Source organism: Mustela nivalis, assembly GCF_964662115.1.
Source record: "Mustela nivalis genome assembly, chromosome: 2".
NCBI lineage: Eukaryota > Metazoa > Chordata > Mammalia > Carnivora > Mustelidae > Mustela > Mustela nivalis.
Genome location: NC_139021.1, coordinates 33,584,532 through 33,595,742, shown reverse-complemented (window position 1 = coordinate 33,595,742; position 11,211 = coordinate 33,584,532). Strand labels below are relative to the sequence as shown.

The 11,211-nt window shown below is 47.7% G+C and overlaps 1 protein-coding gene across 1 annotated transcript in view; it reads left to right on the top strand.

The window, feature by feature from the left end:
- Positions 1–9,996, top strand: part of BAALC (BAALC binder of MAP3K1 and KLF4) — an 83,345-nt gene extending 73,349 nt beyond the window's left edge. The window contains exon 3 of the mRNA XM_082719340.1: positions 8,676–9,996. Coding sequence (XP_082575466.1) covers positions 8,676–8,786 — 111 coding nt within the window. The 3' untranslated portion in view covers positions 8,787–9,996. The remainder of the gene's footprint in view (positions 1–8,675) is intronic.
- Positions 9,997–11,211: the final 1,215 nt, after the last annotated feature.

Below are 11,211 nucleotides of genomic sequence, written 5' to 3'. Positions count from 1 at the left end.
TGCAACCCAATGGACAGAACAAGCCTGTGTGTTGAGGCAGTCCTTGTGAGGCCTGGAAAACGTTCTGCTCAGGTCCTCTATGCGCTCCCTTAGGATGCATTCGTGTCACGTTCTTCCCGGAGTGCCATCGAGGTGCCAGGCAGGGTTCTGATGCCAAAGATCCAGAAAAGGAACACGTGTCCTGTGGGCTGAAGCGACTGCCAGGTTTAGTGGGGTGAGGCTGGGGCATCAGATAATACAGGGTAAATGAACACAGGCTTCCTTCCCCGATTTGAGGTACTGCTATTTATTTCAAGGAAATGAAAGGCCACATAGAGGGGATAGCAACTCCTCCCTTTCACAGAGATGATTGCTTTCTGGAGGGTTCTGGGGACAGCTAAGGAATGGCTGTGAGCAGCAGCGTCTCCTGTTCTGAGCCCCTCTGCACCTCATGCCCCACCAGACAAACCATAGCTTCCTTCTTTCAGTTCCCTCGGCCCCTGTCTTCCGCCGGCTTGAACAGGTGCTAACTAGTGAAAGGAAGGTGACAATAAGGATATCGTACAAACTGGAGCTGTCTCGATGGAGACGGTGTCTTGATTTCTCTGCTGTATCTTCATCTCCTCCAGTCGCCTGGGGCCTTCCTGCAGCTCAGCACCTGAGCAATCCCTGCCTGGGGCTCCTTCCCCCAGCCTCTTCCCTGAGCTTGACAAAAACCCAGGAGGCAGTCCTGATGAGGGAGCAGGAGCTGACTGAGGACAAAGCAAAAGCTGGCGCCTTGCACCCCCCCCCTTCATCCGCACCCCTCCATATGTGTAGCATCCCTCAGGCAGCCCTCGGCTCCGGACCTCAGCCCACCAAACCTCACCTAGGTTCTAGAACTTCATCAGTCCTACAGCCGCTGTTCTGTCTGGCTAATTCGACATTCAGGAGCTCCAGGCTGCCTCCAGACATTTGCTCTCCAATCTGAGTGTGCCGCTCCCTCAGCCCTAGGACTCCTGTTTTTCTCCCCAGAACTAGAGCAAGTGTTCAGCCGAGGTAGAAATGTGTGTGTGGATACAGCTCTGAGCAGGCGAGACTCGAGTGGGCGGCCGGCCTCCCGTGAGCCTGCCTGTCTTCAGAAGCTGCATCATTGAGGGGGGTGACTTTATTACTCTTGACCAAGTGGCCAGACTGTGCTGAAGAACGTCACCGATGTCCGGACCGAATCTCCAAGGAGGAGCTTCCTCGCTCCGCTCCCGAGCCCCGGAAGGACGGTGAAGCCTCACGGGGATGGCCGTGGCCAAAGAGGGAGGCCTGATCCAGAAAGAAGCACCGGATAAGCCCAGAATTGCTCCTGGGTGGCGGTGATAGGAGATATGCGAGAAGAGCATAACAAAACAAAATAAAAACGCAGCAAAACAAAAACATGACGTTAAAAGACCTTTAGATAAATAGTGAGTCTTGGGCGCCAAACAAAAGAAACCGTTGAGGAAAGCTAGAGAGGGAGACCTGTCTTCAGGAGGCACTTTGATGCACATTGTAGTTTGAGCCTGGGGAAAGGAGGCAATGTAGCAGTATAGGGCTGTGTGTGTGTGTGTGTGTGTGTAGTGATTTCCACTACCTCCATATATGCCACTGTCTGCTGCCTGCCACCTTACATACAGGAAGAATTGCAAGACTCACTATTCATTTTTTTTTTTTTCAGTTTTTTTTTTTTAAAGATTTTATTTATTTATCTGACACAGAGACAGTGAGAGAGGGAATACAAACAGCTGGAACGAGAGGGAGAAGCAGGCTTGCGCCGATCAGGAAACCCAGTCTGGGGCTTGATCCCAGGACACTGGGATCATGACCTGTGCTGAAGGCAGACGCGTAAGGACTGAGCCACCCAGGCGCTCATTATTATTTTTTTTTTAAAGATTTTATTTATTTATTTGACAGTGAGAAAGGGAGAGAGTAGCAGAGGGAGAGGGAGAAGCAGGCTCCCTGCTGAGCAGGAAGCCCAACATGGGGCTCCATCCCAGGACCTGGGATCATGACCTGAATTCAAGGTGGACACTTAGCCAACTGAGCCACCCGGACGCCCCAAGACTCACTATTTATCTAAGGGTCTGAAGAAACACCCGATGAGAAGACTCTCAGGGCAGGAGACCTCCTTATTCTTTATGCCCTTGCCCTCTGCGTCCGCTTCGGGTTGTGAACCCAGTACGCACTCACTCACTGCTTGGGACCTTCCTGACATCGCAGCATCAGAGAAACCCTTGACTGGGTGTCCTGGATCAATCCAGTGAGGCTGGCCTGGCACTTCACTAGGATTAGGAAGGCTTCCCACAGCACCGCTCCCTCCCCGCCCCCCTCCGGCACCCATCATATGATTGATGACTCCTCTGTGGGATCCCCAGTGCTTTTTCAAGCAGGTTCTGCTGCCTTCCTAGTGTTTGATCTATAAGAGGTTCAAGTTGAAAAGCAACAACTTCTTTTGGCACTCCCTACCAGATAGATCTAAACCCCTGCGCTGAGTAGCCTAAGTGAGTACAGGGGATAATGCTGCTGTGGGCACAGGATTTGCTCCAGGCTTGATAAGTTCTGGAGAGTTTTGCCTGAGGCAGGACCTGACCCCTGCCTTTGGAGCCCAGCATCCTAGCCCTGGGTGGGGTTGCTATGATCAAATATTTCCTAATGACCTCAAACGAATGCCATGAAGCAGCAGTAAATAAAATCACAGAATTTGGAAAGAGCTAGATGTCATTGTCTATCTCCCTTTAATAGGGCTTGATTGAAAAGAAGAAAAATGTCTTGAGTTGCAGGTGACAAGGCTGTCTTTAATCTTTGGGGAAGAAGGAAGGGGAACTGATATTTTCAGTGGCCACTCTGAGCCAGCCACACTGCACATGGCATCATCTTTAGCCCTCACTCTAAGGGGAAGGCAGCATTTCCCACTCAGAAAAACAGGCTCAGAAAGGTTAGGTATTTGGCCAAAATGACACAGGGAATAGTGATGTGGCTGTGTTAGACTTAAAACCCAGATCTGTCTGCCTCCAAACCCCATGTTCTTCCTTCCCATTACCAAAAACAAAACAGTGGAAAATTCAGAGTAAGCTTTGGCAGAGTTGTGGGAGGCTGGATGTGGGACCCGGGTCCACTGTCTTTACAGTTCAACAGCCTACATTGACATTGGCCTTGGGCAAGTTATGTTGGCTTGAGTGACTTCCAATGCCTCTTGGGAAAGGGAGGGTAGTACCACTTCTGGCTGTCTCTCAGGGATGGCATAAGAAATGGTCAATTGTAAGCATAATGTAAATACCATAGGAAAGTTCTAGGGCAGGGCAGTGCAAACAGGTGTGCTATTCCCAGGACATTTTGTGTCTTCTTTATGCAGATTTCTTTCTTTCTTTCTTTCTTTTTTTAAGATTTTACTTATTTATTTGACAGAGATCACAAGTAGGCAGAGAGGCAGGTAGAGAGCCCAATGCAGGGCTTGATCCCAGGACCCTGAGATCATGACCTCAGCCAAAGGCCTTAGCCCACTGAGGCTTAACCCACTGAGCTACACAGGTGCCCCTGAAGATTTCTTTTCATACATGTGTTCATCAAGTTATTTGTTTGGTGTCTATTACGTGATAGGCACTAAATTACATTCTGGGGCTATATTCTGGTGAACACAACACACTGGGTCCCTACCTTCTGGAAGTTTATAATCTGTTGAGGATGTAGAAAATATGCAAGTAAACAAGCATATATATAATCCAAACCATGGTTAAGGCCAGGAAGGAGTAAGGAATACTGGGAGAGAGAAATCATTAGCTGTGGTTACCCCTGGGGAAAGCACAGAGCATGGGAACAATGTTACTTTTCATTGTGCCTTCTCTATTCCTTGAATTTCTTTTACCATAATCATGTATTGGTTTTATAAATAAAAAAACACAGTTGTAGAAAAATTGATGTCTGCTAAATCATAATCTCAGTAAGCTTTGCTTTTCTTCAGTGGTGTGAGGAACTGTGAAAAGGTTCAGGTCATCCCGTGTTAGGTATAGATATACTTGTGGGGTCAAAGTAAAGTTGAGAACATCTGTATTCCCATTTTGGGGGAGGCATGAGAATCAGTGAGCAGACACAGCTGCACCCCCGAGTCCAGGTGCCCCTGGAAAAGCCATGGCTACCCCCACTTCCCCAGAGAACGAGCTGGGTCATCAACTTCTAAACCCCACAAGAAATAGGTTCGGGGCTCCTGGGTGGCTCAGAGGGTTAAGCCTCTGCCTTCAGCTCAAGTCATGATCTCAGGGTCCTGGGATCAATATCCCCAATCTCTCTGCTCTCTGCTCAGCGGGGAGCCTGCTCTCCACCTTCCCCGCCCCGCCTGCCTGCCTCTCTGCCTACTTGTGATCTCTCTCTCTCTCTCTCTCAAATAAATAAATAAAATCTTTAAAAAAAAGAAAGAAAGAGAGAGAGAGAGAGAGAGAGAGAGAAAGAAACAGGTTCATCCGGGTTCAAGGCTGCCAGGAAATTATCAGTCAGTCTGTTACCCTTGAGAAATGGCAGCCAATAAATTACTTTCAATTAAAAAGGCCCAATTACTTTCAATATCAAGAGGGCCCAAATCCATGATTGACAGAATTCTAAACCTACAGAAATGAAAATGAGGCAGAGGGAAGAATAGAAAAGCTGTAAAGCTGAGTGAGAAACAAGAGGGGGCCCATTAACAAGAGTCAGTGGTGATAAAACTCAGAAAGCAAGAATTTTAGAAGTGGAAGAAGGATTGATGGGCAGAGAGCCACAGAGGAAAAAGGTGCCAAATAGGTTTCTCTCCTCACTGAGCTGCGAACCAGAAGATGTTTTTTTAAAGCCAGTAATTGCAAATGGGACATGTTTTCTTTTTCTGTAGTTAAATAAAGGGAATGGGATGTGAAATAAAAAGGTTTGGCTGGCTGAGAAGCCCCTCAGAGTGGAAAATGCCTCTTCTACATACTGCCTGAGGAACCAAATGGGATAATAATAGTTCCTCGTTTCCAGATAGTTCTTCTCTTGTAGGAGGGCAATGCAACTTCTCAAGAGGGCTTCTAGAGAAGATAATCTAGCATTGTGGTTCTCTTTCTCCCTCTCAGTTGGGCTTGAAATCTGAGATCTCCGGGGCACCTGGGTGGCTCAGTCAGTTAAGCGGCTGCCTTCGGCTCAGGTCGTGATCCTGGGGTCCTGGGATCGAGCCCTACATCGGGCCCCCTGCTCAGGGGGGAGCCTGCTTCTTCCTCTCCCTCTGCATCCCGCTCTGCCTACTTGTGCTTTCTATCCCTCTGTTCAAATTAATAAATAAAACAGTTTAAAAAAAGAAAAGAAATCTGAGATTTCCAAGTTGTAACTGGCTTCTGGTGATGACCGACCCCGTGAGGGGCTGCGCTGCTGTGCGTGGGAGGTTGACTTTCTGCAGATGCCTCTGATTTGAAAGGTGCTCTTTCCCAAAGCACCTCTCCCAAAGGAGAACGCCTTGTTGTTCTGTTTAACTGGATAGTGTTCATACAGCGTAATTCTTGGAAAGGGGACTCATTTATGGCTTAGAGCCTGGACCCATCACTGGAATACAGAACTCCGTGGCCCTTTATCCACATGCGGGCCCCGCAGGCTTACAGTCGGTGTTGTTTAGAAGGAGCAGGAGCAAGAAGCATAGTTCCGGTAGAATAAGGTGATTTCCAGTTGAAATTCAGAATGTTCGACATCATCATTTTGCAAATAAAATCAATGACTACTCTAACTGGGCTGACCGACTGTACTGGTTTGCGGGGACCTGAGCAGGTTCCCAGGATGGAGAACTTCCATTTTTAAAATGGGCCAATCTTGGGCCAACTGGGAAAAGTTGGTCACTCATTAATGTGGAGTGATGTGCTTAATTCTCTCAAAAAGCCCCACAAAGAATCAAGCATTATTGCCCCATGTTTCACGTAAGGGAACTGAAACTCAGAGGTTAAAGCAACGTGTCTCACAGCAGCTAACTGGTGACAGAGCCTTGCCCTGAGTGTCCCTCTGTGGGCCCCAAAGCTTGTGCCCTAAATGCCGCCACTAGAGGGGCTTGGGATATATGGAGTTAAGAAACTGCCAAAAGAAAAAACAGAAATTGCCCCCTGGTGCCTGAGATTAAAGCCATACACATCCTGTGGCTATTCTGGGAACAACTATTTTGTAGCTTTGGACCCTCAAACGGGTGAGGAAATGAAGAATCAGCCAACTATTGAATTTTTGCTTATATATTTAAGCTTAAAAAAGCAGACTAAAATATAGAGGAGAGCATTTTCTGTGTATAATCTTTAACAACCTTTTGTGAAGTCTTGCCAGTAACTCTACAGAAAAGCAGTTACACTGTTTGGAAAGTTTACATTTCCATTCTGGAGAGCTTTCGTACTGCCTACTGGTTTGAGGGGAAAGTTGCTGTCGAATAAAGCCTCTGTGTCTCCATGCCGAGTCGCCATGCTGGTGCAGCAACGCCCAAAATGCAAAGCGGATGGAAATGGCCTCATAATTGTCGCACTTTTCTTTAGAAGACAAACTTGGTTTTGGGATTTCAGGAGTTCTCTGCTTTTAGGGAAAAAGAAACCCATCAAAGTCACCGCTTGCCCTGGTGCCAGTTCAGTCCCGGAAAAGCTGAGAAGACTAAATCCTTAAAAACAGCATTGACTTCTGGTTGCTCAGACAAGGGTGCTTTGGCAAATGCACTGTGTCCATTCATTCATTCATCCACTAGTTCAGCCAAACTCCAGTGGAGAGGGCCTGTTCCATCAGATGCTGCTGGGCCCTGGGATCATAAAGAGGAGAACAGTGAAGTCCTTGCTCTTGACATCAACGGAAAGGAATGAAATCGCATGTAGTCAAAATTATCCCTTAAATGCCCCGCAGATCACCCATAAATTACTCTTAGGTCAGGTTCCCTAGAAGCGGAGCCCGAGAAGAGGATTCTTGGGCAAACCATTGATGGAATGAGTCGTCTCATGTGAAGCCCATATGGTAGTCAGGAGGGAAGCAGGAGGAGCAGAGGACCCAGTTCAGCAAAGCTGAATGAGCTTGGCTGAATCCCACAGTGGGGTCTGATCCCACGGGGGGTTCTGGAGCGTGAAGATGTCCTAGATTTATATCCCCTCGAAGCAAAATGGCCAGTGTTTTGTATCCCTGACAATCAGACATTGGCTTTGGGCTGCCTCCAGGAATCAGGGTGTGACCTCTGTCGCATTTCTGGGCCAGGTGGCTCCAGTCAGAATGAAGGCAATTCTCAAAACCGGGTGCTGCTCACACTCACAGCAGTTGGGGGATGGATGCCCCAGGCGTGTAAAGAGAATCTGGAGGGGGCATCACCAGCACCTGCTACACAGCATTCGTGAGACAGGTTACAAACTGTGTACCAGCATATCAGTTAGTAAATCAAACAGGCCACTTTCTTTTTCTCTAGTGGCCCCATAGTCCATCATGTCTTTGGATGCACTACAGATAAAATAGCTGGCTTGATTCAGGGGCCGTATTATATTAAGAATGTGCATCTATCCACACTCACGCCCAGTGTGGGGAGATGTTCCCTCAGGTGTGACATTGAGGTGACATTATATATGATGCTCATTGGGCATCAGCCCCTGTGGAGAGGAGGGATGGAAGTGGGAGTGGCTAGGGGACAAGGTGAGCCAGGCAGATGCGGCCCGAGCAGCGGCTGACCCCACCCCATGGGGAGCTCTAGAGCCCAGTGGCTTGTCAGAGCGGGCCTGCTTTGTGCCAAAAGGGCCAGATGTTTATACCCTTCACATTGGGCCACCATGGCAAGGCAGGACCCGGGGTGAGGTGGCTTTCTGCAGCTGAGCACCCCACGGGGACATCCGGAAGGGATTTACTGACTGTACTCCCAGGAGCTAGGCAGCAGGTCCGCGTGGCTGGGGACTGGGCAGCACCCGTCTCTGTCCATCCCCTGTGGAGAGGCGTCCCATGACCCTCTCATGCTCACTCCAAGCATACAGTTGAGCAGAAGGGGCACAAAATCACTCCCCACTGGTTGAAGTTTACTCTTGAGGTGGGACACATGTAGTTGAAGAACCTGAGGTTTAGTTCGTGCTTTAGTATTTAGTATGAAGTCCGGACTGTTATCATTGGCTTATCTTCACTTTGAAGTGGATAATCTGTCTTACTTTTTACTTACTAAATCTTTTTGTGGTTTTTGTTTTTTGTTTTTTGTTTTGTGTGTGTGTGTGTGTGTGACAGGCATTATGCTGAGTACTTCAATGCATGATCTTATTTAATTCTTACAATAATCTGGTGAGGTGGGTACTATTATTATTCCCTATATTACAGATGAGAAAACTGAGGGTTAGGTTAGAAAAAATTTGCTCCTGGTGAAATTGTCTAGTCAGTATTTGAACCACAAAGTCTTGCTCCAAAGCTCCACGCCTTCACTGCTTTACTAACGCAAACTGTGGAACCTTCCACACTATCCTTGGATGGACCTTCACCAATCAGTGCAATTCATTCATTCGACAGTGTTTTACTGAGCAAGCCTGATGCTAGGCTCTGTGCTAGGTCAGCATTAGAGTTTCAACAGAGAAAGCTTTGAAAAGGAGTTATATGCTTGTGTTCTAGTGGGTTCTTCTTCCTGCCTCTGTGTGTGTGTGTGTGTGTATACGTAACAATCTCAAGAGACAAATGCAAATTTGGGTGTTTTCTACTAACTCAGTTCATGACGTTAAACTTTTTAACAGGCTAAAAGAGATGCTAAGCGAATGTCTGCAAAAGAAGTCACCATTAACGTTCCAGACAGCATCCGACAGGTGGACAGAAACCGAAGAATGGCGAAGAACTGCGTTAACTAGCAGGGCAGACGGACTTCTCTGTGCCCTCCACGTGTTGGACCCCACCAAGGAGACTCGAAGAATTGGGTGGCCCTTGCTGGATGTGAAGAACGCTGCTGCCTTGAGAGACTGTACTTGGCAGCCCTGCCTGGGCTTTGGGGACATTCCCAGCCTCCCACTTACCGCGGAGCTGTATCGGCACAGCACTTGCATAGGGTACCAAGCTGCAAACGTGCAGTTTGCCTCTTTGCAGCTCCTGCAGTGTGGTTTGCTGTAAAAGTGGTGAGGGAAGCCACAGGGGGGCGGCTGAAACAAAGTAGGAATAGGTTCCCTGGTGAGACATGCTCCCGTGGGTTCTAAGCGCTCCTGCCCGGGGTCATGTGCACTGTTTCGGGTCAGTTTATTCTTTCGTTCTTTCTTCCTTTCTGAATACTGCCATCAGAGTACTGAATACTGCATTCACTTAAAAGTTGTCTTTCACTTGACTGCAAATCCAGATATAGGAGAAATCGAGACGCAGGAAGACTCCCAGATCTTCTTGTTTCCTTAGCTCAGCAGGAGACGGATGCAGATCCCGTTTCACACCAGCTAACCCCCCCAACACCCACAGCGTGTTTTGGGAGCTCTCTCCCCGAGGCAGTTGCACTCATTCCTCATCAGCCTTCCATGCCCCCCCCCCATTCCAGTGTCCACATCAGCCTCCATACCGCAGTATCGCTGTCACCATGGTCGAGGCACCCAACCTAGGACGCCCCAAGGGCTCAGCCACACGCTGCATGTGCGGAGTTTTCCAGGTCACTCTGTGCTTTTCTGGGTTTCTTCTCTCCCGGTGGGTCATTTGCAACTGTTGATCAAAGCACGGACACAGCTCACAAGAAGAAGATGACCCAGAACCCATCAGCAGCACTCACGGCTTCACTCTGGCCTCTCGGACACGGCATCAGGACGTGCCACCTGCTGTCTGCAAAGGAGTCGCCTTAGAAAGCCCAGCCCTGGTTGCTGTACCTTTGCGTTGCCATGAGACCGATGCACACCATGTTAATCAGAGGCGGGAAAAAATATCTTGATAGATTAAAGTTATCTAACATTTCTTTAAACATGTTAAGGTGGAACTATCTTCCTCCAGATTAACGGAACATGATTTTTAAAGGACTGTTAACACACCTGGATTGGGAAAGGTAGGACTAAAGGTGTATCAGACGATACCAATAAACTCCCTGTTTAGCAGAAAGAGGTAGCCTGATGGTGTGTGTTTATATGATATGGCCCAGAGAATTGACATGCCTAGATTAAAATTTAGAAACTCGGCCTCATTTCTTGCCAATTTGGTTATAACTCAAACACAAGCACATGGTACCCCTCCCGCCCTCCCCCCTTCCTTCCTACCATAGACTGTGCATTTAGTCATTTAACATTAAATACCAAACCTGCACCAGGCACCTTGCTGATGCTAAGAGATTTGGAGTCTGGCTGGTCACGCTGGTACATCCTGAATCTAACAGCAGACTTAATAACTAGGGGATGACCTTCAACCCTAAGGTATAAATGTGAATCGTTGCACAGTGGAACTCACTTTTACATTCAGAATAGGTTTCACTCTTAAACCCTGGATCAGGGTGTTCTCCTGATCACTGCACATGCCTTTACCCTACGTAAAACTAGTTTTTCCCCAAACCTCTGCCGTTTTGTGGTTCTTTGAGAAAGGGCTTTTTAGGGAACTTCATGTTCTGAAAATGAAAAAATAATGATAAAAGCAAAACCTGTGAATCCTGTGGCCCCACTGGCATCACTCAGCAGGAGCCCCCAACTGCCAAAGGTTGGAATTGATCCTGCAAGTTCAAGGGCTCATTCTCCCAGGGCATGCATGTTGTTTTTGTGTGGGGTGTTCCTGCCCCCGTCATGTGCTGTCAGTCGTAGACGACACCAGTTTCTCTTCACATCCTTGTTTTTGCATCACTGAACTGCGGCAAGTCGCTTGGAATTTAACTCGAGAGGGTGTCTCTGATCATATAGGAATAAGGTCTCACTCCTGGGGGAGAAGGGAATGAAGGGCAGGTAGAAGCTGCCCCTCCCTGGAACAATCTGGATCTCACAAAGATAGTGACCAGAAGTTCATCCACGCTGCTGCAAATTCACCAGGCAACTTTTTTATGTGTGTATGGTACAAGAACTGATTCTCATGATCCTATTAACCTCACACTTTCTATTGCCAAGTTTGTGTCAATAAAGTCATCAATTTCAAACATGGATAATACAGAGAGTCTTTACTGGAAGCTAAAATTTGTATTTAGGGGTGTTCAGATTTTTTCTTCTTTGATAGGTCTTTTATACACATGATCTCTGTGAACCCTTCAAAAAGCCTTATGAAGTAGGTAAGGAGACCACTGTTCTCCAATGGACAGTTACAGAAGTATTTATAGTCACTCAACTAGAAAGCGATGGAGCA